This window comes from Lynx canadensis, chromosome B4 (assembly GCF_007474595.2).
Source record: "Lynx canadensis isolate LIC74 chromosome B4, mLynCan4.pri.v2, whole genome shotgun sequence".
NCBI lineage: Eukaryota > Metazoa > Chordata > Mammalia > Carnivora > Felidae > Lynx > Lynx canadensis.
The window spans coordinates 117132772-117160413 of NC_044309.1; the positions used below are offsets into that span (position 1 = coordinate 117132772).

At 35.8% G+C, this 27642-nt stretch overlaps 1 protein-coding gene across 1 annotated transcript in view; it reads left to right on the forward strand.

The window, feature by feature from the left end:
* The window catches only part of CFAP54 (cilia and flagella associated protein 54), a 353980-nt gene that overhangs the window by 119854 nt on the left and 206484 nt on the right, over nt 1-27642 (forward strand). Inside the window, exons 27-34 of the mRNA XM_030323452.1 lie at nt 4500-4628; nt 6291-6405; nt 8169-8258; nt 8789-8915; nt 14613-14727; nt 15741-15841; nt 24688-24918; nt 26722-26864. Coding sequence (XP_030179312.1) covers nt 4500-4628; nt 6291-6405; nt 8169-8258; nt 8789-8915; nt 14613-14727; nt 15741-15841; nt 24688-24918; nt 26722-26864 — 1051 coding nt within the window. The remainder of the gene's footprint in view (nt 1-4499; nt 4629-6290; nt 6406-8168; nt 8259-8788; nt 8916-14612; nt 14728-15740; nt 15842-24687; nt 24919-26721; nt 26865-27642) is intronic.

Consider the following 27642-nt stretch of genomic DNA (forward strand, 5'->3'; position numbering starts at 1 on the left):
GGCTTAAAGGCAAATATTAAAAAAATATTTGACAGATACAGGATTATTAACATTGCCTCATAGAGTAATCAATGGGAAAATATGAAATAATTTTAAAGTTTGGGAAAAGAAGAATCAGATTTATTTTTAATTGTGAAGGATGTGTTCCAGTCACCTTGAAAAGTGGAGTAGTGAACAGGTACCAGATGATGAATGGCCCTCTAATGAGGTCAGAGAAGAGCCATTCAAGGGTTTTAAACCTGGAAATGACATAATGAAATTTGCATTTTAGAAAAGAGAAATTATTCTGGTGGCACAACAGCTAGTAGAGTGGGATAAGACCTGAAGCAGGGAGGGAGTTAGAGGGTGAGAGATGATAAACTGAACCATGGCAGTCTCCCCTTATCTGCAGTTTTGCTTTCCGCGGTTTCATGTACCCACGGTCAACTGCATCGGGAAGCAGATGGGCCTCCATCCGATGCGTTGTCAGAAGGTCAGCGGTAGCCTAACGCTGTGTTGTGGTGCCTGCGTCATCCACCTCACTTCATCTCATCACACAGGCATTTTATCATGTCCCGTCATCACAAGGGGAAGGGTGAGCACAGTACAAGATATTTTGAGAGAGACTCTGCTCACATGGCTTTTATTACAGTATACTGTTATAAATGTTCTATTTTATTATTATAGTTGTTATTACTCTGCCTAACTTATAAATTAAACTTTATCATAGGCACATATGTATTAAAAAAAAAACATGTATATCAGGATTGGTGCTATCTGAGGTTTCAGGCATCCACTAGGGTCTTGGAACATATCCCCCATGCTTAGGAGGGGAGGCTACTATAGTGTGAAAAAGTGGGAGATAGAATTGAAAGGATTTAAGAGTTATTTATGAGATAGAGTTGACAACCTGTAAAACTACTGAGTATGTGGGGATACAAGGCAAAGAGGGGAGAGTCAACAGTAATCCAGCTATCTGGACTCAGCAGTTGAGTGAATACTATTTGTTGGACTCTGGAGAGGGAGTAATTTTGTATGGGAAAGAGAGAAAAGATACTGAGTTTTGAATATATTGACTTTTGGGGCTAATAGGATATCCAAAGAGGTGTATATTATATAATTGGAACTACCGTCTTGGAGTTCAAGAGAGGCCAAATATGTATAAGGACAAAGCCATCATTAATATATGGACTCAAATGAACAATACAAATAGATGATATCGTCTGGGGACAGTGTGTAGAGTGAGAAGGGAAGAGAATTATTTAAGAGTGCACTAAATCCAAGGGGCCTGTCCTGCTTCCATTAGTCAAGAGGAAGAAGAGGAGAGTTAATTGGTCCACAGCTGTTTTGTCATTCCCAACCTCAACCTTGAGAATCTCTCTGGTGCTATCAGCGCTGCCATTATCATGTGGTGTAACCAGTGAGAAAGCAGGAGTCTCACATAATCCAAAGTGCCCCTTTCCATTTCTGATGTTACAATTATACACACATTAATTAGTGTTATGCTGGACTAAAAGTATATCTTCCAAGGTTACTTTTCTTTGGAATATCTTCTCTGCTTGGCGTCCCCCACTGCCTGCCCCCCATATTTGTCCATCAGTAAGTATTTCCAGGAGAGGAATGTCTTTTTCAAATAAAAGAAGGCCAGGTTATACTCTCTTTCCAGGGTACTGGACAACTACTCACTTTGCATTTAAATAACTAATAGCAGCTACTGTAATGTTTCTTCCAGAACAAAGAAACTATTCCAACGCAGCTTGTAGGTTGCAAGTTGCCAATAGCAACTTCTCCTGCTAAAAACCAACCAACCTGGGGTGCCTGGGTAGCTCAGCTAGGCATCCAACGCTTGATTTTGGCTCAGGTATTGATTTCACAGTCCTGAGACAGAGCCCTGAATTGGGCTCTATGTTGGGCTTGAAGCCTGCTTAAGATTCAATCTCTCTCTCTCTCTCTCTCTCTCTCAAAACAAAACAAAACAAAACAAAACAAAACAAAACAAAACACCAACCAACCAACCAACCAACAAACCAATTCTGCTTATCCAGGCACTCCACATTTGACCATTAAAGGAGAGGAGCCAGGATAGGGAAAGGATGAGGATATAGGAGCAAGATCCCTGAGAAGGCAGGAGGCGGTGAGTCCTAGCACAGGTGGGGGGGGGGGGTTAGTCTGGATGGGAGATTGACCTCTCTCCACTAACAGGAGAGTAGGATGGCTGGAGTTACAGGTGAGTGTGTAGGTAGGTTTCTGGACAGGAGATAAGCTAGTTTCCCTATATTTCCTCTGTGAATAGGAAGCAAGGTCATTTGCTGAGAGTAAGGAAGTAAGGAGTAAGGGTGGGTTTCCGAGATTGAGAAGAATGGGAGGTTTTGCAGCAGCTCCTGTGGATGATTGCAGAGAGTACTGACCTAGAACAAAAGACCAGCATTTGGGGCCTAGTGCATGTTGAAGTCCTTGAATTCACATGTCTCCTCTCTCAGCCTTGTGTGATTTTTCTCCCATAGCACACAGCAGCTTGGGACTGGCCCTGTGATTCCTTACTTGCCATCCACAACTCCACTAGCTTTCCCCCACAACTTGAAGAATCACATTGAGATCCAAGTGATATTATTATAGAAATGACCCTGAATGTATTTTGGACATCTGTAAAAAGTAAAATGAATATTAATGTGACGATTTTGATATCAGAGCTGCTTCTGTCCCAAATTGATATGCTGAGAATTGTCCTTTCGGAAGCTTCCTCCAGCCTGACGGTAACCCCAGAACCCTGGCCTAGCCTCGAGTCCCAGATTTCAGGTGTTCATTTTTTTATAAACACATTTTTTGTATGGATTTTCTGTTATGACATGGAAAGTCCAATTAGTCTAATGGCTCTGTGTCCTTTCTCTGTTCTGCTTAAAACATTGGTAATCTGTTCAGATGACTCAATCTTTCTTCTTTAAGCAGCAGTATTTTTTCTAAAAGTTGCCAGAATTCCAAATGAAGTGCCCCTTTCTGAGACAAGTCATGTTAAATGTTCCATTATGTTTGCATTGTTTAAAACTTATTATGCTAAACATCTGGCATAGCCTTTTTATTTCTGTTCACCATTTGGTGTGTTAAGTAGAATTGGTTCTCTGTTTCCCTTTTGATTGGAAAAATTCGTTATCATTTATCATTTTGTACTGTCATATGAAGATAAGGGGAAAAGACGACACAGTCCTTTCTAGTTCTAAGCCTCCACCTACATCAGAGAGCAAAGTTGAATGGAGAGCAAACATCAGCTCATTTCTGCTTTCTAATACAACATACTCCCTCTGATATCAATTTTATAATGACACTGGACTGTTTTGCCTGGCATTTAAAGCCCCGATTGACCTAACCCCATTGACCTTTTCAAGATTTATTTCACCGTTTTCCTTCCCACACTCAGTTCCATGGTCAGCGTTAATGTAACGCTATTGCCGGGTCCCACGAAGTATTTCTATTTCTTAGCACCTTGGATCAGGTAGGTATTATCAGATTTATGCAACCACCCGTGTATATATCCTTTCACTGTATGGGAAGTAACAGTTGTTACTTATCTTAAGTAAATACTAAGTTAGCTTGACAGAATACACCTACATCTAACAAATTCCTACAAGCTTATTTATACTCTTAGAGAATGGCCTTATGGGGTTCACCATGAAGGTGTCCCCTATGCAAATCAGACTGCTGGCCAGGGAAACCTTTCTAGAGTTGATGCTAGCGCCCAGATGTTCATGACCTGGTGAAGCTTTATAAATAAAGTGGGCAAGTTGTTCTGAGAAATGCCTCAGGGGTAGGGAGGCATGAAGGCCTGAAACCATAGTGAGTGTCAGAATTTATATTTGGCTCAATATTTTGTAAGCTTAAAGTACAAGGAGATGAGTGCTTTACACTAGGTAAGGGCCAGGCTAGAGAAGGCCAAAGAATAGTAATTAGTAACAAATTGTGGATGAGAGCAGCTCCCCTTTTTATGATTGCAGCGTCTGTTGCAGCTCTGGTTCATGGAGAATCTGCCCAACACAGCTTGTCTCTAGTCTAGTCCACCACTAGAATGTCTTATGAATCATTTACCGTTCTTAAATCACCCCCTAACCCAGACATTTCTATGCCATTTTACATAGAAAGCAACTCAAGACAGGAGGCGGTGGTTATATGGACTTTTTAGAATGATTTTGTTTTAACATGGATGTGTTAAGTGGAAATATTTTCTTAACAGTTAACTTCCTATACCGAAACATATATGGTTATATGTCCCAGAAATATGGGAAATTCATTATTGAGGAGATAATCTTGTTATTTTGTCCTTTATTTAAAGCAGTGGAATCATGCAGCTTTAATTGTGGGGAAATATAATCTGGAGGTAAATTACCAGTTTCCTTAACAAAATCAGGGGAATTCTTAGACCCAAACATTAATGGGACTTTTGAGTTTATGAAAGATGGTGGATGACACTTGAAAATAGACAAGGGGTAATTAATAATATTTAATAATAATTAATAAATATTTTCAATTAGATTCTGCGTTCATGGAAAGAATATGACCTGGCAGTTATGATTATAAATTATGGAAAAAAGATGTTAGACATCACATCAGGGTGCAAATCTCTATTTGGTGTGACTGACCAAGAAGAAACACAAGAGGAGGTAATTGATTTTTGTTTCTTGTCTTAAAACGTATACTTATTTGAGTCTTTTAAGTGTCATGTGATATTAGCAAATGTGCTAGAAAATTGGCTAGTTTCAAATTTGTCATATTTATATAAACAAAAAGTGGTATATAGCAAAGAGTTTCCTTATTTAGAAGCATCCATGCTGGAATACCGAAGAGCCTCTCTCACCAGTACTGACCATCAGGTGTTGATAGAGCTTCCTATGCCCAGCTGGACAGGGGACTAAAAGCCCTGTAAAGTCTCTCCCAAATTGATTTTATGATTCTGGGTGGGTCAGCGAATGTAGTAAATACCCGTCAGAGCTTTTTAGTTTGTTCACAGATTTTTCCTAACCTCATTGTGTCACCTAAATTGTCTTCTTTATGAAACTGCTAATGTCTAAGACTACTTTTTAGTATCTGCCTCCCATTGTATTGCCTTTTCTTGAAACCATACGGTTATGTGTTTTTATAGATCAAATTTTGAAATGTTGCTTCATTTCTGACGAGCACTAGGAATTACTTGAAGCCTACTAATTCACTGACTGGGGTGGGGAGAGAGACTGTCAACCCTAGACTCTGTTTCTGTTGGACTGGCCCCATCTCTATCTCTATTATATAATGAATTATATGCCAAAGTAAGTGTGTGCTTGCCACAAAAAGCTTCAAAAACTACCACTGTTTTACTGGACGAATTTTGTTAAGCCATAATACTTTTTTGGGGGGTGAAGGGTCATTTTGTTTAGAGAGAGTTTTGATTAAGCTGGATGCATTTTGAGGGTTTTTTTCCACCAACTGTTGTTCACTGTCAGAGTCCATCAGCCGCCAGGCCCTTTATGTCACCCAGGCCTTGACTCATGAGCCTATTCCTTCACATCATTGCAGGGCAGGACCCCATGTGTCCTTCCATGGAGCCCCAAGCCCAGTGGAATGTTGTGATACTTCTTTCTAAGACTGTAGGGACCGAGAAGCTAACGCCTAATTTATGAGTCAGAAATTGTTATAGCCCCTCAAGGACGCTTTAAGCCTGTAGGGGCTTGGGAGGGTTGTTTGTTTGTTTGTTTGAGAACAGGAGACGTTAACACTTCAGTTCTCAGGCTCAGACTGTTGAAAACATGGTGGGGAGACTGAGCACAGATCCACTAATACTTAATCCACTAATTGCAGATCTTGTTATGTTTCAATGAAAGGCAAAGCAGCAAAGGCAATTAGCTTAGTTGTAAAGAAGCTCCTCTGGGAAAAAAGAAAGGAAAGAAGAAAAGGGAAAAAGGAATACATTTCTGAGGGCAAGATGGGAGTTTTCTTTTGAGGATTTTTTAGAGCTCTACCCTCAGCTGCTTTCAGAAAAGTGTGTATAGGTTGAAGGGATGGTGCTAGTTGGGGTTTTGGGGTGTAGAAGTTACTGGAAAGAAGGGAGAGGGGAAGAGAAGAAATATTTTGTTTAATCTCCATAAAATACTGAGTATTGTGTTTGTCATTTAGTTGGGATGAAATGACTGTTATTATTAATTATTCATTTGTATCACCTAGCCATGTAGATTGTAGTTTTTATCCACCAGGCGTGAAAGTATGAAATCGTAATTTAAAGATTATTACTTCAAAGTGACAATTGTTGAAACATGTTGAAGTACGTTCTGACACTTAACCAATGTTTTTAGGGTTCTTCTAAGAAGTCTTACAAGCCTAAGAAGCCACAGCAGATATTATTACCTGAAAAAATAAATGAACAGCTGGCCTTGTTGGAGACCCACCTACTTAAACTGACGAAGCAATGTAGTCATTTTTTTTTTCTTTCTGTATACTTCTACTTGGCATTATGTTTTGTTTTGTTTTTTTAAATAAGAAACTATTTTGTTAAAAGGATTAAGATGAGATTAGCATTTGGTAAATAAATCCTTTAAGGTGCTTTTACATTATTTCATTAATCCTAAAAATACTGTGTTAATAATGGATTGCTAACTGCTTTTTTTCTGATGTGGTTCATGAAGATTAAGTGATTTATTTAGGATTACATAGCTGGCTTATTTTTGATTCTAAAGCAGGGTTTCTCAGCCTCGACATTCTTGTCGATTTGGGTCAGCTAATTCTTTGCTGTGGAGTACCCTAGGATGATGAGCGGCATCCCTGTCCTCTACCTAGATGCTTGGCACACCATCTTCCCTGCTTTGACAATCAACTGGGAGGCAAATGTTGCCAAGTGTATTGGTGAGGGGAGCGCAAAATTGAGAATCACTACTCTTTCAAAGGCAGAAATGTAACAGAAATAAAAGGATAGCGTGAAGTGTGTTAATGAGTGAGTGATTTGAACCACAGTCTGCTCAAGTGAAAGAGTGGTTTAGTTTTAGGTCATTGTGCCAAATAGGAATTTCAAAATGGACCACTGTGCATACAGTGATTAGAATTTTGGAGTTTGCAGTTTGGAAATCTGCTTAAGAAATTGATTTAGTTTCTAGTGATGATAAATATTATCACCTGCTTTTTAGCAGGTACTTCAAACCTTCTGGAAGAATAAGAGAGTACCTTTTCTCTCCACATTTTCCTCAAGTAGGAGGTTCTACTTTTGGCCCCTCAGCCTTCCTGGAACTGACTACTTGCAGAATTCTGTGTCCTGACCTCACCTCTCTTAGTGTGCCTCAGTTCTATCTGGGATCACAATTCCCTGACCTGGATCTCTCTCTCTCTCTCTCTCTCTCTCTCTCTCTCTTCAAAGTCTGTTTTGAGTTGAATTAATGAATTGAACCCAATGCTCTATTATTCACACAACCAGTAAACCTAGCTTTGGGAAAGCTGTAATTGTCTCATTATAAAAATATAATTCTTTAAAATGTGAAGTGTTTTAGAGATGTGAATTATTTTCATTTTGTCAGTAAAAACATTTTACTAAGAAGCACAATGTAATGTTACTAGCCAAACAACAGATTTAATAACAAAACAATCATAAAATAATAGTTTTGTACAGTACTTTCTGTGTGCCAGGAAGTATTTTAAGTGTTTTATACATATTGAAACTCATATGGCCCTTATATAACAACCATATGAGGGAGCTACTCTTATGCTCATTTTAAAGGTAAAGAACCTGAGGCACAGAGAAGATGAGTAACTTAACAAGGTCTCATAACTAAAAATTGTTGGTGTTAGAATTTGAACCCAGGCAGCCTTGCTCCAGTGGCTGTGCTGTTCATTATTCTATATTTTACGGTCTTTTAAAAGTAATTTTGTAAAAATAAAGTTAACATAATTGGTATGTTTCTGAGTCTGGGGTTTGCTGGTAATATGACAGCCATTGAATATGAGAGACTCAAGCTTTAGAAACTCTTCACCTCTTTGGTGGTGATCTCCTTGGCTTTTAGGGGGAAAAATGAAAGGAAAATAACTAAGATCACTGAAGTTTTTAATGCCCCCAAATATAATGATGTAGTTGATATTTTGAAAGCACATAATTTAGAATGAATGCTTGAACATTCTTCCAAAGAATTTTCATTTTTGGTTATTCACGTTAAACAGAACCTACAACTTACTAATTTTTTAAACCTTAGATGTTACAACTGAACTCTCAGGAACAGAGGACCCTGTATTTCTTTACCCTATTGTTTTAAACTGGTCGGTCAAAGGTGCTGTGAAAGAAGGTAGGTGACCTAAACGTATATGTGCTGTTCACTCGATTTTCTATTGAAGATCATTTATTGTGTGGATTTTGTTGTTGTCTGAAAGATCTCACTTTTCTAGACAGAAGGTTTTGAGTTCTTACCTGTTTAGAATAACACAAAATAACTATTGGTTGTCAAGTAATATGATTTAAAATCTGGAAAGACAGAACTTTGATGGTGACTTATTTTGGTAGTGAGTGATGTTATGAAGCTTATGAGTACTAGGTAATTGAAAAATGTGAGTGATTGTCAAGTCCAGCTATGAAGAAATAGCAGCATTATTGCTTAGCTCAGAGTGAGAGAGAATAAAAATTAGGATAACTAGTAATTTTGATAATTAGCACTTTTCCCCCCAACTTGTCTGACATTAGAGGCAACTTTTATGAACTAATTTTCAACACTGAGATATTTGGAAAACAAATGAAATATAGACCATAAAGGATTATTTGATCTTGGAAAGACAGGAGTTCTTGACACATTTACTGCTATACATTTCTTTGTTTTCACAGTTATGAAATTTAAGCAGAGACCTAGATTCCTAGAATTCTTTACACAAGTTATGCTAAAATGTATGAACGATGAAAAATTTCATCTTATGGTGGAGATAACAAATCCTGTTTATGACTTCTTAAAAAGGTATTTGTAGTATATATTTTATAATATTTAAAGCTTGAAAAGAGGTAACATTGTCATTTTAAGATGTATAAAGTGGATGGAAAAGATGGTGGAGTATGCACGTAGTGTGGGGTAAACAGCCACTTAGGAGACAGTAAGGATTTATGTCTGTGTGTGTAAATAGATAAATAACTAAACATTTTCTTCCAACAACTGGTCTTCCCTTTCACCATTATGCATTGATCTGTCTCTCATTTTAGTAAAAAGAAGCATCAATAACATGAGGTCTATTTAAAACATGGCAGCAAAAGGGAAACATTCTCAGAAAAACATGTAGAAAAACATTCTTCCTAAAACAGGCACTTCATTTATTAGAAAAAAAAGCTTGGTATTTATGTGCTTCATATTTTCAAGTGATAAAGGAGGAAATTGCTTTCATTAAATTTCACAGGTTATGGTATTCAGAGAATTAGTCAGAAAGTTCTATTAAATTAAAAAAAAAATCAGAGCTGAAATTAGAAGTTTGGAAGCTACAAATAACATTGTTAATACCAAAGAGAATCAGAAGACATTTGGTGTATGGTGAAATTTGGAGGGCTGATTGTGGGGGTCCAACCTAAGAATAGTAGATATTTTGAAAGAGGAAAACAGAGTAAGTGGCTTAGAATCATTGACCAGTGGTGTAACAAAAGACTCAAGGTTGGAGATTGAACAGTGTGACTAAGTTCATAATGATTTCAATTTTCAAGTCTGAGCAGATGTTTTAGGATGTTCTTCTCCAACTCAGGGAATATAGAGGAGGAACAGATGCAAAACTTTGATTTCTACCTGGATAGTAATACCTATTTTCTTTTTATGTTCATATGCTTAACATAGTTTTGCACAAAAGAGATTTTCTGCAACAGAAAAATGTGCAGCTGTGTTTTCTTCCAATTTTATGGTTTCATGATTTATATTTAATCTTTTAATCCATGTGGAATTTATTTTGGTGTGGGGATTTAGATTAAACTTCAGGTTCTCCACCCCCCACCCCCCACCAACCCCAGCTTATCAATTGTACCAGTAATATTTTAGAGAATAATTCAGGGCACCAGTGTGGCTCAGTCAGTTGAGCATCTGACCCTTGATTTCAGTCTGACCCTTGATTTCAGCTCAGGTCATGATCCCAGGATCGTGGGATTGAGCCCCATGTTGGGGGCTCTTCGCTGAGTGTGGAGCCTAATAAGATTCTCTCTCTTTCTCTGTTCCTTTCCCCCACTTATGTGTGCTCTCTCTCTCTCTAAAAAATAAAAAATAAAAATAAAAAGGAAACTCTTTCAAAAAGAAAAAAGAATAATCTCTGTGTTACTTATTTTTAATTCTACCTTTTCACATTCAAAGTGGGTGATTCTACCAATCATGCTTATAAATGACAATGGAAAGGTATTTCATAAATTTTCATGTTCTTTTTTTTTTTTTAATGTTATCTATTTTGAGAGAGAAAGAGAAAGTGAACATGAGTGGGGAGGGGCAGAGAGAGAGTGAGAGGGAGAATTCTAAGCAGGCTCTAAGCTGCCAGCACAGAGCCCAAAGTGGGCAGATCCCACGACCATAAGATCAAGTCATGACCTGAGCCAAAATCAAGAGTCCAACACTTAATCAACTGAGCCACTCAGGCCCCCATGAATTTTCATGTTCTATATTAAAAAAAAAAAATCAATGTATATGGAAGTAACTGCTGAGAAGACAAGATTGATTTGACAGAAATATAATAATATTGAGAGAGTTGAACATGCTACTTTAGAAAGAAATAAAAAGAACACAGAACATGCATATAATTAGTAAGATTAATTTAATATATATAGCCAATCGAGACTAAACACCTTTTAAAGCACTCATTAATTTTTTAAAAAGTAATATTTTTTAATAAGTAATTTTTTTAAAAAAGTAATATTTAAAAAGTAATATTTAAGTTGCAGAATAAGGCTCAATAGATAACCTAGAGTAAAATTTGTAAAGACCACATAGTTTTACAGTATAATAAAACTGAAAATTTTTAACGTTAATTTATTCTTAAGAAAGAGAGAGAGAGACAGAGTGCGAATGGGGGAGGGGCAAAGAGAGAGGGAGACACAGAATCTGAAGCAGGCTCCAGGCTCTGAGCTGGCAGCACAGAGCCTGATATGGGACTTGAACTCACGAGCTGTAAGATCATGACCTGAGCCCAAGTTGGACGCTTAAACAGACTGAGCCACCCAGGTGCCCCTAAAACTGAAATTTTATAAAAAAATACTGGCATATGTAATTATTGGATCAAAAAAGAAATCTAACTGAAAGTATACTTTTGAAAGTTAATGATAATGAGAAACCCTAACATCAAAAGTACTCAAAATAGAGAAATTTTTAGCTTTAGAAGCCTCTATTACTAAAAATTAAAAATAAAATCAAATGAACTTTCATTGAACTCAAGCAATTAGAAAAATGAAATAAATATAAGAAAGCAAAAAAAGAAAATAAAAATAAAAGTTGAAATTAAATAATGGTTTCAAAATCATTTAATTGGTAACTACTAGAACTAGTTCTTTGAAGATAAGAATAAATTAGGCAAATTTCCAGCCACCGTAATAAGAGAAAGTGAAATACAAGTAATCCACAGAGGTAATAATCATACATTTGGAAGCAGTTAAATAACCATTAGATAATAGCATATACAATTTAATATGAATAAATTAGAAATTTCTAATTGAAAATGATAATCTGGAATTTTTTAAATAAGAATTGATTGAAATAGTAAAAAATTGAATAGTTCAGATTTTTTTTAGGCTACTTCTTTCATATTTTAAAGGAACAGATAATTTTTACTTTACATAAAGCTATTTCAGTACATGGGTTTAAAGTTTCCTACTAAATTTATCACACCAGTCTCTGATAGCAGCTTTATAAAAAGAATTTTAAAAATAGTCAATTCTAAATCAGTAGTATATAGAAACAAAAATTCGTAAAGTACTAGCTTATAAATTCAGCATTGAAAATGTAGATCTAGGGGCGCCTGGGTGGCGCAGTCGGTTAAGCGTCCGACTTCAGCCAGGTTACCATCTCGCGGTCCGTGAGTTCGAGCCCCGCGTCAGGCTCTGGGCTGATGGCTCGGAGCCTGGAACCTGTTTCCGATTCTGTGTCTCCCTCTCTCTCTGCCCCTCCCCCGTTCATGCTCTGCCTCTCTCTGTCCCAAAAATAAATAAAAACGTTGAAAAAAGAAAAAAAAATTAAAAAAAAAAAAGAAAATGTAGATCTTATTCTCAATATAAATGTAGTAGGAAATCTGCAAATGTAATTATTACTGGTAGTCAAAGGAGCCTGTAGCATATGCTAAAAAGTCATGTGGTGAAATTCAACAACCATTCCTGGCAAATTAGGTGTAGAAGAATATTTTCTGTTCAAATTAGCTTTTTAACAAGGAAACTTATTCCTTCTATCATTTAACATTGCTGTGAAAGTTCTTTTTTTTTTAATTTTTTTTTTCAACGTTTATTTATTTTTGGGACAGAGAGAGACAGAGCATGAACGGGGGAGGGGCAGAGAGAGAGGGAGACACAGAATCGGAAACAGGCTCCAGGCTCCGAGCCATCAGCCCAGAGCCTGACGTGGGGCTCAAACTCACGGACCGCGAGATCGTGACCTGGCTGAAGTCGGACGCTTAACCGACTGCGCCACCCAGGCGCCCCTTTTGTTGTGAAAGTTCTTGCCAGAGCATTAAATAAGAAATAGAATTTAAGATTAGAATTCATGTGATTATCACAAAATAGGGTCTCCAAAATGTTTGTCAAATGAATTCTTCAGTGAAGTACTCTGAAAAGGAGATAAAGTGATTGCTATTTGCAAATAATTATTTTTTAAAACTTAAGCTAATTAACCAGTAACTATCAGAACTAATTAGAGAATTCCATAGGATAGCTAGATGCAAAGCCAATAGCTCTCCTATATCAACTAGACAGTATAATGGAAAAATGATCCCATTTCTATGAAGCATGGGATTAAATTTATCAGGATTTGTAAGGAGACTTAGGCTAATAAAAGAAGATCAAACATTTTCACTAAGGGATATTTTTGAAAATGACTTGAATAAATGGAGAGACATAGTACATTACTTGATGGGCAGTGGACTACTTTAATTTCTATTATCTTCAAATTAATTTATTGGTTTAATGTAATTCTAATAAAATTCATTTTATGGAATGACCTAGAATAATGAAATATATTTGAAAAATAAAAAAGAGCAAAAGAGAGATTTGTATTATCAGATAAAGTATAACAGAGTTCTGTTTTTGAAATTATAGGCAGATAGGCATTGGGATTCAATGTTTTTAGTCAGAAACAGGTGTTGATGTAAGTAATTAAAATAATCAATAAGCCATGAAATCAAAGATCAATAACACTACATAAAAATTTAAAAATCCCATTTTTCATAACATACCATAAACAAAATAAAAAGCTAGGAGGAAGCATTCTTTGATGAGGTCAGGAAGTGGGAGGAGTTTAATTGATTCAGTGGGTGAGAATTCTGCAGAGCATGGAGGCGAATGTTGAGAAAATTGGAAGATGGCAAGTGTATATCCATGACCTTCTCTCCTTCCTGTATCTTTCTGCAGTAACAGAAACCAGGTCAAGCATTCTGGAGGGTGGGTGAGGCAGGGGATAGAGAAGAGACCAACCTGCTTGGAAAATAGCAGGCAACCAGTCTCCAGATGCAAGTTGCACAGGGTGGTTCCCCAAGTCCCCAGTGGTCACTGGTCCAAGCTTCCTAGTTGATGGAGACAAAACATTTGCCAAAACGAATGCCAACTAACTGGGGGACTCTTGGAACTGCTGCAGCTGGGCTGGAGTCCCAACCAACCATAGGATCCAGGATCATCTTCATTAAAATTGAAATAAGTGGCCAACAGCCATTGGGACCAAGGTGAATTTGAAACCCCAACTCCTGTAACTAGTTATCCAGACTCACCCAGTCATTTCATTAGCCTTACATTTCATTAGCCTTACATTTTATTCAATTTAAGTTTTTGGATCTCATTTATCATGTGATAGCAGGGTTTTGCTGGAATTAGCAAATACCTACCCAAAGAAATATAAATTTTAGAAAAAATAGAAATTTCAGGGACAGTAGATGATAAGTATCAATAGAAGGAGGGATAATGAGAGACTTCACAGTGCTGGAAGGGCCTGGATTACCTTAGGGGCCCATGGCTGATTGAAAAAATGAGGTTAAGAACTTCTACAAGTCATTGGAGGAGGGGATAAGTTTTCATAGTCACATAAAATGCTTAGCACCTGTTGGTATTCAGAACATGGTAACAGCTAAGAGCCTTGACATGATGGAACCAAAGAGACTGAAATCTGTTGGTAGCAAGATAGCTTGTCCAGGGAAACTCTTATGTAGTTATCTTTTCAGTTTTAAAGGGATGTGTTCATGTTGTTTTATTTTCAGTTCAATTCTGTTTCTTCTATGTCATACATCAGCTCTCATCATATGTTATGGTATGAATTACATTTTGCTCTTTCGAGAGGGCAGTTATTCCTTGATGATCAGGAATATCACAGTCTAATTTATGCATGAGACACAAACAGTTTTGGACATTCTTCTCATACGATTTCAGTGACAACATTCATTAAAGATTTATTGCTTTGGGATAGTTTTGTAAATTCTTACAGATCCTTTTAACTGACTTTTTATTTTTGTATTAGGAGGAATGAATCCCTACTTGGAATTAAAAGAACAAAATATAAAGACAATATTTTGTGTAAAAAGACAGGCAAACCTTTGAAGAAGTTCAAAGCTGCAGTAATGGAGATTGGAAGAGTAAGAGTTTTGAATTTTAAGTTAATGAAATTAAGAAATTCATGTATCTAGAAATGATTGGCTGCATTGTATTTATTATAATATGAAATAGGGGTGCGTGGGTAGCTCAACTGGTTAAGTGCCCGATTCTTATTTTGGCTTAGATTGTGATCTCATTGTCATGAGATCAAGCCCTACATTGGGCTCCATGCTGGGTATGGAGCCTACTTACGATTCTTTCTCTCTCCCTTTTCCTCTGTCCCTCCCCTGCTCTCTCTTTCTTAAGAGAGAAAAAAAAAAAAAAAGAAACAGAAGGAAATACCAATAAACAATATTATTATTATATAATACATTATAATTCTTAAGTTACCATGTGGATATTTTTTAAAAAAAATTTTATGCTTATTTATTTTTGACAGAGAGAGAGAGAGAGAGAGAGAGAGAGAGAGAGAGACATAGCATGAGAGGGGGAGGGGCAGAGAGAGAGGGAGACACAGAAGTTGAAGCAGGCTCCAGGCTCTGAGCTGTCAGCACAGAGCCTGATGCGGGGCTCGAACTCACAGACTGCGAGATCATGACCTGAGCCAAAGTCGGACGCTCAACCGACTGAGCCACCCAGGCGCCCCCCATGTGGATATTTTAAAAAATTTTTAATGTTTCTTTATTTTTGAGAGAGAGACAGAATGTGAGCAGGAGAGGGGCAGAGAGAGGGAGACACAGAATCCAAAGCAGGCTCCAGGCTCTGAGCTGTCAGTACAGAGTCCGACATGGGGCTCGAACTCATAAGCCGTGAGATCATGACCTGAGCTGAAGTTGAACAGTTAACCAACTGAGCCAGCTAGGCTCCTCTCCATGTGGATATTTTTATAGTCGTATATTGTTTTGTTTCTTTTGATAGTAATTTTAATTGAAAGTTATAAAGATATCACTGTATTTCATTGTCAAGAGATAAACATTAGAGTATGAATAAATTATAATATTGTGTTCATAGTTTAGATTTAATTTGTAACATTTTTGTTATCTCCTATATTAAGACTATAGAAATGATGCCAAGAAAAAGAAGTAAAAGAAAGGAAACTCTAAGAGAATTTTTTTCTAAAAATCCATCTATTGCTGAAATGATGGAACATGAAAGGTATTAATTGATTAATTAATTCCATAAATGTTTACTATGTGGTTGGCATTATTTTGGGCATTGGGGATACACTGTTAGACTAGATAGATAAGATCACGGCCCTTGGGGAACTTACATATTAATGATAGGAACACACTAAATAAGTCAACACACAAATAAACAAGACAATTTAACATTCTGATAAGTTTTATAAAATAAATGAATAGGATGATATGCCTAGAGTAACTGGCCTTGGGTGGAGGTAGTAGTTTAGGTAGGGTGGTCAAGAACCTGATTGGTAAATTACTTTTAATTATTAGTGGGCCTGATGTTCTTGTTCATAAAACTGAAACCATAAAACTTATCATGATGAAATGTTTAGCATCTATTTTTATGAGTATGAACTTATGATTCTTATATATTCTTTATATATCGTACCATCATTATATATATAAAATGTCCTTCTTTATTTAGTAATTTGGATCTTAAGAGCAACATATGCATAATAGAACCACTCTCACTTTGTTTTTGTTGGTATTTGCCTACTATCTGTTTGACTGTTCCTTTATTTTCTTTATTTAAATTATGACATTTTTGGGGCACCTGGGAGGCTAGGTCGGTTGAGTGTCCAACTTCGGCTCAGGTCATGATCTCATGGCTTGTGAGTTCGAGCCCCATGTCGGTCTCTGTGCTGACAGCTCAGAGCCTGGAGCCTTTTCGGATTCTGTGTCTTTCTCTCTCTCTCTGCCCCTCCCCCACTCACATTCTGTCTCTGTCTCTCAAAAATATATAAACATTAAACAAAAATTTAAATTATGACATTTTTAATGCTATAAATGCTTACATTAAGAAAAAAAGTGCAAGGAAACAACTTAACATTATACCACAAGGAACTAAAAAAGAAGAAACTTTACTGAAATTTAGTAAAGAAATAACAAAGAAAAGTCATAAATAAATAAAATAGAGACCAGAATAACAATAACATAACATTGAAAGTAATGACCAGTTTTTCCAAACAATAAACAAAATTGGCAATGCTTTAACTGCATTAACTAAGAAAAAAAAAAGACTCAAAAACCAAAATGAGAAATGGAAGAGAAAACAATAGAACAAATAACTACAAAAAATGCATAGTGTGATAACAGATTACTATAAGCAATTGTATACTAACAAATCAGATAACTTGGAAAAAAAAACCCAGATAATTCCTAAAAAAAAAACAAGTTACCAAAACTCTGAATCATGAATCTTGAATCTAAGAAGTAAGAAATATTCTTAGCCCAACAACAAGAATGAAAATTGAATTAAGAATAAAAAATATCCCGGAACAGAAAAGCCCAATACTACTTGGTTTCATTGCTAAGTTCTACCAAACATTAAAAAAAAATAAGTAATGACAATCTTTATCAAAATCTTACAAATAATGGAATAGGAGAAACACATTCAAAATCATTCCATGAGGCCAGTACTACCCTAATACCAAAGCAGGGTAAAAACAAAAAAAGAACAAAAAAGTCTAGCTTGTCTGATACAAGTATCGCTACTCCGACTTTCTTTTGACATCCATTTTCATGATAAATGTTTCTCCACCTTCACTTTTAATCTGGAGGTGTCTTTAGGTCTAAAGTGAGTGTCTTATAGGCAGCTTATAGATGGGTCTTTAGTCCATTTACAATCAAAGTAATTATTGATAGGTATGTATTTAGTGCCATTTTATTACTTGTTTTGTTATTGTCTCTGGAGATTTTCTGTTTCCTTTTTTCGTCTTTGTCACTTTTGGTCTTTCTTTCCCTCTCAGAGAGTCCCCTTTAATATTTCTTACAGGGCTGGTTTAGTGGTCATGAACTCCTTTAGTTTTTGTTTGTCTGGGAAACTCTTTATTTCTCCTTCTATTCTGAATGATAGCCTTGCTGGATAGAGTATTCTTGGCTGCAGAGTTTTCCCGCTTGGCACTTTAAATATATCATGCCACTCCCTTCTGACTTGCCAACTTTCTGTTGAGAAATCTCCAGCTAGCCTTAGGGGTTTTCCCTTGTAAGTTAAGGACTTCTTTTATCCTGCTGCTTTTAAGATTTTTTTCTTTATCACTATATTTTTGCAAATGTAATTGTAATATGTCTTGGTGTTGGACTGCTTTTGTTGATTTCAGTGGGAGTTATCTGTGCCTCCTGGATCTGGATGTCTCTTCCTTCTTCAGATTAGGAAGTTTTCTGTTATTTCTTAGAATAATTTTCTGCCTGCCTTTCTCTTTCTCCTTCTTCTGAGACTCCTATAATATGAATATTATTACATTTTATGGAGTCACTGAGTTCCCTAAATCTATTCTCATGTTGCATAGTTCTTCTTTCTCTCTTTGTTCAACTTCATTATTTTCCATTATTTTATATTGTAGGGCACTAATTCATTCCTCTGCTTTTCCAACCTGCTGTTCCTTGTGTCAAACTTGTTTCCAATCTCGTTTATTGTATTCTTCATCTCTCACTGATTCTGTTTTAACTCTTATCTCTGTGAAGAGTCTCACTGATGATTTCCTTTCTGAGGCCCAGTGAGTATCCTTAATGACTGTTGCTCGAAACTCTCCATCAGGCAGTGGTAATATCATAGCCAATGAGGTTTATCTAAGATGCAATTATTGCTAATTGAAAAGTTTCCCAATACCCCACTAACATGACCTGAAAGATGACATATTTTAGATGAGCATAGAAAATAATATAACAAAAAACATGTACAGTTTTTTATATGCAGTTTAAAATATAAAACTTTGAAACACAGTTGAAAGTCTCATGCATCCTTTTTGGAATGCATTTTTGTCCCTTGTAAAAACCAGAAGTAATACTAACCAAAATTGTCATTTATCATGCTTATCACAAGTGACTTAATATTTCAATTGAATGTTTTTTTTAAAATGTTTATTCATTTTTGAAAGACAGAGACAGAGTATAAGCAGGGGTGGGGCAAAGAGAGAGGGGGGACACAGTATCTGAAGCAGGCTCCAGGCTGTCAGCACAGAACTCACAAACTGCGAGATCATGACCTGAGCCAAAGTCAGACACTTAACCAACTGAGCTACCCAGGCACCCCATTTTATACTTCAATTGAATACGTATATGCTCCTAAATAATGTGTAGTACTTTTTTACAATTTGCTTTGCCATTTTGCTCCTTTCCCTCAATACTACATTTTTGAGATTTTTAATGTTGATTATATATGTCTAGTTACTCATTTTACTACTGTAGAGTATTCCATTGCATGAATAAATAAAAATTCACTTATTTAGTATCCTGTAAATGGATATTTAAATTGTTTCCCAAGTTTTCCCTGATGTAAACAGTAGTGCAAAGGTCATTCTTGTACAAAGCTCTTGTATGCAAATGTTGAGAGTTTCTGGGGTAAATACATAGGAGTACAGTTCCCAAGATATGAACATCTTTCACATTACTAGATATTGCTAAGTTGCTCTTAAATTTTCATCAGTGGTGTGTCAGGTTTCCAGTATTCAATGTCTTTACCAACAGTTGGTGTTATTATCACATTTTCAAATTTTTGTGGATTGTTGAATTGTGAAAATTTATCTCATTGTTATTTTCATTTTAATTTCTTTGTTTACTAATGAGATTAGGAGTCTTTTCATGTTTTAATTAGATCCTGGGGTTTTTCTGTTCTCAAGGCTGCTTGTTTAGATCCCATTTAAAAACTTGTTTTCTCATTTATTTTTAGAAATTTGGATACTAATGCTTTTCTCAGTTTTTGGCTTATCTATTTACATGTTAAAAGTTTTCTTTTTTCTTATTTTAAAATGTTTATTTATTTATTGAAACAGAGAAAGAGAGACAGAGACAGAGACTATGAGTGTGAGCTGGGGAGGGGCAGAGAGAGCGAGTAAGAGAGAATTGCAGGCTTTGTGCACATCAGTGCAGAGCTTGATGTGGGGCTTGCTCTCACAAACTGTGAGATCATGACCTGAGCTGAAATCAAGAGTTGGATGCTTAACAGACTGACCCACCGGGCATCCTAAAAGTTTTCTTTTTTAAATCAAAAGTTATAATTGTTGATGGAATCAAATGTGTCAACATTTCTCTTTATTGTTTTTGAACAAGGTAGTAAAGGTATTTTCACTGTGAATTTAAATTTTAGATTTTCACATTTAGAAGTTTCATCTAAGTGTAATTTATTTTTGTGAATCGTGAAAGGAAGAATCTCCTTCCCCATCTTTTGTAGTTTTGGTACAGGTACCCAAGTGTCTAGTCTCATTTATTGAGTAGTTGTTATTAGCCATTTATTGAATAGTCTATTCTGCCATCACTGTCACTTTTGTCATTTAGCAAGTTTTCATATATGTAGTTTTGAGCTCTCTTTTCTATCCTTTAGTCTGTTTATCTATTCATGGGCCAATATCACAATATTGAAGAAGTCTTGGATATTCTTCCACAGAGTAGTTTGGAATAGCTTGTCAAGTAATACAAAAAACTCATGATATTGATAGAGATAGGTTTGAATATATAGATGGGTTTGGGAATTTTTTTTCTCCCAATATTGATTTTTTCTATTAGTATACAGACCACATACCTAGGTCTTATTTAATATATTTCAGTAAATTTTTATGATATTTTCCATAAAGACGCCATACATCTTTCATTAGCTATGTCAGATAAATGCTTTTTGGTATTAGTGTAAACAGTGTTTTAAAATTACATTTCTGAATGCTTTTATTCTTTTGTATAGGAATATAATTTGATTTGTAAACAACTGTCTTCAATACTACTTGATAATTTATTCATAGATGTAGGCTTTCCGTGTGGACAATCATGTTGTGAACAAATAAAGTTTTACTTATATATAGATGACAAATAAACACATAAAAAGATGATCAATATCATTAGCCATTAGAGAAACACAAATTAAAGCCACAGATATCATTAAAACCTATTTTAATGGCAAAAATAAAAAACAGTGGTAACCCTAAATACTGGCAATCATGAGGAAAACCTAGGTCATTAATACACTGCTGGTGGGAATGTAAAATGATTCAGCCACTCTGGAAAACACTATGGGATTTCTTATAAAACTAAACATATGTTTACCATACAACCTCAGGCCTCATCAAAATTTAAAACTTTTGCTTAGTAAAAGACTCTATGAAAAGGATGAAAGGACAAGCTATACACTTGGGATGAAGTATTTGCAAAGCTCGTCTCCAAGAAAGACCTTATATCTGGAATATATAAAGACCTCTCAAAATTCAAAAGAATAATAAAAATAAACAGTCCAATTAGAAAATGATCAAAAGACACTTAAAAATAAAATCTTAAAAAAAGAAAAGAAAATGAGCAAAAGACCTGAACCAACATTTCACTAAGAGTATATACAGATGTGGAATGCTTACCTCATTTAATTTTGGTAGTATTTTGGCAGAAATTGACAACTTCATTCTAAATTTAGGAGAAAAAAAGGTCACGGATAACCAACAACTGGAAAATGCTTATTTTTTAGAGGATTTTTTAAAAAAGCATTTATTTTTTAAAGCACATACAGAACATTTACAGTATTGGCTATAAGACAAGTCTCAATAAGTTTCAAACATTGTACTCATACAAACCACATTACTATAATCAGACACAGTAGAGACCAATTTTTGAAAAGATAGAGTAAAAATGATTCTCTGCATTTAAAAAACTTAAATAGGCATTTAGAAGTAATTCCTGGGGGAAAATGGAAATTACATTGTTAATTTAAAAATACAAAAAAAAAAAAAAAACCATGTTGGAAATTTGGTAGGGATTGCTTTGAATCAGAAAGCATGATCATTGAAGACTAACACATTTCCTTCTAATCACTATTTTAGCTGTATCTTCCAATTTTTAGTATATGGTAGTGTTTTTATTCTCATTTAGTTCTATATAGTTTAAAATTATCCTTGTAATTTTTATTTTCTGTGAAAATAGAAAGTGTCTTGCACATCTTTGCTTTGGTTAATTCCTAGGTATTTTTTTAAGTTACTAGAAATATCTTTTTAGAATTTCATTTTTAATTGTTTGTTGCTGATATGTAGAAATAGAATGTTTTTTTTTTTTTTATATATTGACTTTGTCTTCCATGGGCTTAATAAATTTGCTGATTAATTGTAATACTTTATCTGTAGTTTATTTTGGGTTTCATAAATATATAATCATACTGTCTATGATTACCAACTGTTTTATTCCTTTATTTTCAGTCCTTACACTCTCCCTGCCCCCACTGCCTTTTTCTTGCTTATTGTTCTCACTAAGCCTGCTATTTCAATGCTGAAAGAAATGGTATTAGTGGGCATCTTTGTCTGATTCTGTTTCAGAGTAAAAGCTTTCAAGCTTTCAACGTTTTGTTATTAAGAATGGTATTTGTGGTAGGTTTATTTTTTGTGAATACCCTTTATCAAATTAACATCATTATTTATTTTGAGTCTCAAATTGTTCCAAATTTGGCCAGCAGGAGCCCTTTCAGCCTGGCTCCTTAATCTTTTTGATGTGTCCCCATCATGTTTTTGAGCTTCCTCTGATTTACCACAAGATGTTCATCTTGTACTTTCCTGCCCTGGTCCTGGAACCAGTTGATTCCTTTTAGTGGCTCCTGATGTATCTGTGCTTCTAGGCCCTTTCAGCAGAAAGAACTGGGAAATATATATGTCCACCTAACTAGACCTATGTATCTGTCTAAAACCATAAATTCACACTGATAGGTCCAGTTTCAGTTCCACGCTACAGGATGTTTTCCAGTGTTTTCTCTTTTCCTAATTGTAACTCTTTTTTATAATGGTATGAATCCTGAATCCTATGTCCACTGGTGCCAGTGTATTAACTCATTTGCTAAAGCTCGAATACACAGCTGACAGTGTCTGGATTCTCTAATGTTTTCCTATTTCGGGTTTCCGTCGCCTTCCTCTTATGGTTCCATGTCACTGAGTGTTTATTTATGCTGACTGTCCTTCCTGAGCTTCCTCTGTGGCTGCTGGGTCTGCTCATATCTGTGGCTCATAGAGACAGAGCTGGTTGTGGAGTGCCCTTAATGTTAGGAACTGCTCACGTGGTAAAAGAAGAAGCATGCTGCACCCTCTGGGCTGGCTCTGCCTCTCTTCCAAGCCATTGGAGTGTGTTCTTGCCTTGACAAGATACATAGAGGAAGACTCCCCTCTTCTCTTGCTGGACTCTCTCACCCTCAGTGCAGGGAAGATGCAGCCAGTCCTGTCAAACTCTCCTAGACATTTTGAGGAGACTTGATTTCCTCATGCAGGAACAAGATTGATTTTTATTTTGGAAATTAGAGTTTTATTTTCAAGGTAGAGTTATTTAAAACATTCCCATTTGTTTGGAAACCAAATAATATCACTAAGACATCCAAACAACACAAGAAGCTCGAAAAAAAAAAAAACCCCACAAACCACCCTTAGATTAAAAGGAAATCATTAACAAAATACAAAATATTTAGCACTGAATGATAATGTAAATACTACCTGTTAAAAGATTGTTTCCTTCCTTCCTTTCTCCATGAAAATGTCTGTGCCTCTGGTGCAGCAACATATCTACCTACCTACCTTCCTTCCATCCAGCTTCTTTTTTTTTTTTCATGTGTGTGTGCATGTGTGTGTGTTGTGTCAGATTCAGGCACAACATCTATTAAACTGAACAAGACACTTTCACTTACCAACTGAGAATTTTTTCCCTTTCTTCAGTATAAGTCAGATAGAATCCACTGATCAATGGGGCAGCAATGTTGTCAACATTAAAAAAAAAAGAGGGGCGCCTGGGTGGCTCAGTTGGTTAGACGTCCGACTTGGGCTCAGGTCATGATATACAGCTTGCGAGTTCGAGCCCCGTGTTGGACTGTGTGCTGACAGCTTGGAGCCTGGAGCTTGCTTCAGATTCTGTGTCTCCCTCTTTCTCTGCTCCCACCCCACTTGCTCTCTCTCTCTCTCTCTCTCTCTCTCTCTCAAAAATGAATAAACATTAAAATATATTTAATTTAATTTTTTAATTTTTAAAAATTTACATCCAAATTAGTTAGCATATAGTGCAACAATGATTTCAGGAGTAGATTCCTTAGTCCCCCTTACCCATTTAGCCCATCCCCCCTCCCACCACCCCTCCAGTAACCCTGTTTGTTCTCCATATTTATGAATCTCTTCTGTTTTGTCCCCTCCCTGTTTTTATATTACTTTTGTTTCCCTTTGTTGAACCCTTATGTTCAGATAGAGAAGTACTTTGAAGTCATGCCATATAAACAATTATGCAACTATAAAAATAGTGGGACTACTTTGAGATTTTGATAGGAATAATTTTAAAAAATTGAATATATGTTATGCTTACGATATGAACTGTTAGCTACATTTTGAAATGTTAGTTTTTTCCACAGCATATTGAATATGGATTTATGAAGTCATTTTGTTTATAGTTGATTGACATTTTATTTCTGCTGTAGTCTAGTTGTGGAAAAAATTTTGCTCCATTTTTTTTTTCCTTAAGGAACAATACAGAGATTTTCTTGTTTAATATTGAAGTTAGGGGATGAATATGAACATTGTCTTATAATTTAATTGTCTAATCTCAGTAGCCTTTTAGTTATGGAAAAGAAAAGCCATTTGGTTTGAGCTTAGGACATCGGCATCAGAAAGAATGGAAGGCAATATGTAGTGTCTTCATCCTTCTTGTTTATCTTTGTGCCTTCTCTGCTGCCCTATTTCACATTATTAGCTCTAAGGAAATGATGGCTAAGCCAGAAAAATTTGCATAAGGGCAATCAAATGACTTCTTGATGCATTTTGTACAAATTGGAATCATTCTTCGTTATTTCGTATCTGGAAGTTTGTGTAATTTCAAAATACGTTTCTCCCTTGGCAGAAATAAGAGAACTGATGTTAGAAAACTTGCCTATCGATCCCTGGTGGAGAACTTGAATCCTATAATATTAAATTTTGTGAAAAGGAAGAGGTTCCATCAACTATTTCTTGAGGAGATGCCCTGGAGAGCTCAGATGAACCTGTATCTGGCAAGTGCACACTTCTCCCTGCTTTTAACGAAACTAGCGGAACGAACGAAGATGAAATTTGGCACTTCACACACAGTGGTCAGGTATAGAATGATTATCAGTGAATGAAACTCCTTTAATCTTATGAACATGAATTTTATTTGTATGTTCAGGACTCCAATGTAGATAATACTTTACAGAGGTTGACAGAGTGCTTCTCTCTTTACTGATCATTGGTATATTACTTAATTTCTTGTCTCAGGATCTTTCCTAAACAGGTCCTGGATATAAGCACTTGGGAAGTACTAATCTGCCTGTAGCTTGTATATATTTGTCAGTATAGCTTTCAGTAAAGGAGAAAGCATAATTTCAAGAGAAATTTAATATTAAGTGTATAACTGTAGCTATTAGTAGGTATTATTAGGCGAATCTCTGTTTCATTTTGAAGTATATTTTAAGCCTCTATAAGCACAGATAGTATTTTCTCATAAATGTAAACTTCCTATTATTAATTCAAGATGCTGTTGAGTTCTTGAGTGTCTTTGGCTAAAGTGTTAACAAAGATAAAAATAGAAGATACATACATAATATGTAATACTATGTCATAATTAAAAAGATGAGTAGAGTCTGTCATTCAAAAAGTACTACTAAGCACTTATTAGATTCAAAGTACTGAGACAGGTGCAATGGGCATGCAAAGATGAACAGGACACACAAGGTAGAGTCTGGTCGGGCAGCTCTCAAGTGTTAACGAATAATTATAAATACTGGTAGAAGGTGAAGTATGCACAAAGTCTTCTTTGTTCCTGGGAAAGAGGCTTTCCTCTGACCTGAAACTGACAGGAAAGGTTGCATGGAGCGGGGCCACTTGGCCTGGTTCATGATGGATAGGCAAGACAGGCAGAGAAAGAAGTATTCCAGGTAGTTGGAAGAACGTGAGTCAGAGCCCAGGTAGGAAACACAAGATGAGAACCCCAAATGGTCTGACCAGAATCTACAGCAAATTAAAGGGAGTGGTGTGAAACAATTTAAAAAATAGGTCAGTACCAGATCATAGAGGGTCTTAACTGTCTATTAAATTGGAACTTCAATTTATATACAGTGGGAGATTATTAAGGATTTTTACGCAGGGCTATGGTAAAAAACTTCTCTGGCAGCAACATACCAAATGGATTGGAAGAAGGAAAGACTGTGACAGACTGTAAAAGGGTATTTTTTAAAGTTTATTTATTTATTTTGAGAGAGAGAGCGAGAGAGAGAGAGAGAGAGCGCTAGAGCATGTGAGCCAGTGGGGGAGGGGCAGAGAGAGAGGGTATGAGTACTTCATAGCACAGCAATTAGACAATGACCAAATTTGTATCAGGGTAACTTGGTGCTAAATTCAATTTTACTAAAACCATGAAAACATACTCCGTATTTATGAATCTATGTATTTTTGTATGTATGTATGTGTGTATGGTGGAGGATTGTTAACTGTGTAGACCTTATTTTAAAAAAATAGTATTGATCATGGACACATTGCTTTATATAGTAAGCATCTTCGTTGAGTTTTGCTTAAATCAGGTTAATTTAACATAAATTATTATTTCAGAGCCCTTAGAGTAAGTATAGATCATCATTCCCATTTTCAAGGGCCCTTTCAGGGAAATAGATATTGATGTTAAAAATCCCTAAGAGCAAAGTTACATTGTATAACTTTAAAATTTAATGGGAAATTTTTTGGCTTTGGTTAAGTGCCAGAATATGTTATGATCCAAAATTTGGGAGCATTAACTCACAAATATTTTAAAAATTAAAGTAGATTGTATTTGATGGATTCAATTCAGTTATATATATATATACATATATATATATGTATATATATATATATATTTTTTTTTTTTCTTAATGATATTTTCCTCCTGCAGTTTCCGATCATGTGATCCTAATATGTTCTCACTATATAATTCTGGAACAGTATTACCAACAGTGAAATTGACTTTAGAAAACTATAAAGCAATACTTGATTTCCTTCATACAGCTAAAAAAAGAAAGGCCAACTTACCATCAGGTAAAATAAATAAATATATTATATACTGTCAAATTGCCTCTAGGTTTTTATTCACTGATGCAACACACTCATGTGCACACACACACACACACACAAACACACACACCTCACAGACACACAGGGGTGCACACATCGTTTTCCAATGACCTGGGGTTTTAACTGAGTTGTGATATTTTGTAGGAGGTTCTTATTTGCTCAATTTTAAAAATTTTTCTGTATTTTTATGGATTCATGATATGTATTTGGAAATATATATGTTATGTTCTGACCTAAACAATTTGGCTGTTCACCAAATAGAATGTTCTTTTTAAATGTTGGTAGCCTCCGATTGTTAAGATAGGTGAGGTCTTGCTATCAGGTGTTATATTTTAGGGGAAGTAAATTTCAGGACAAATTCCACCAAACATACTGATGCAAGCAGGCATGAAACACTCACATAGCTGTTTTATAGTACTGATTTTGTACTCAGGGCAGTCCACTCTTGCCTTAGGGTCTCTGACTCACACCTTCCATGACAGCTTACTCCAAGATGAGCGCAATACTATTCATCTGAATGGCAGGATCAACCAGTATTGTCATCTGCCCAGGTGACAGGAGACTCACCCTGGGAGGTGAAGAAATGCAGATGAACAGGGCTCTTGATCTGGGTGCTGCAAGTGATGACACTATTCCTAAACAATCACCTATCCTGAATACCACTCACTTCATAAATAAAGATTTATTTCTGGTATCTTCATGCTAATACAGACCTTCTTGTGTAGATTTTTACTAATGGTAT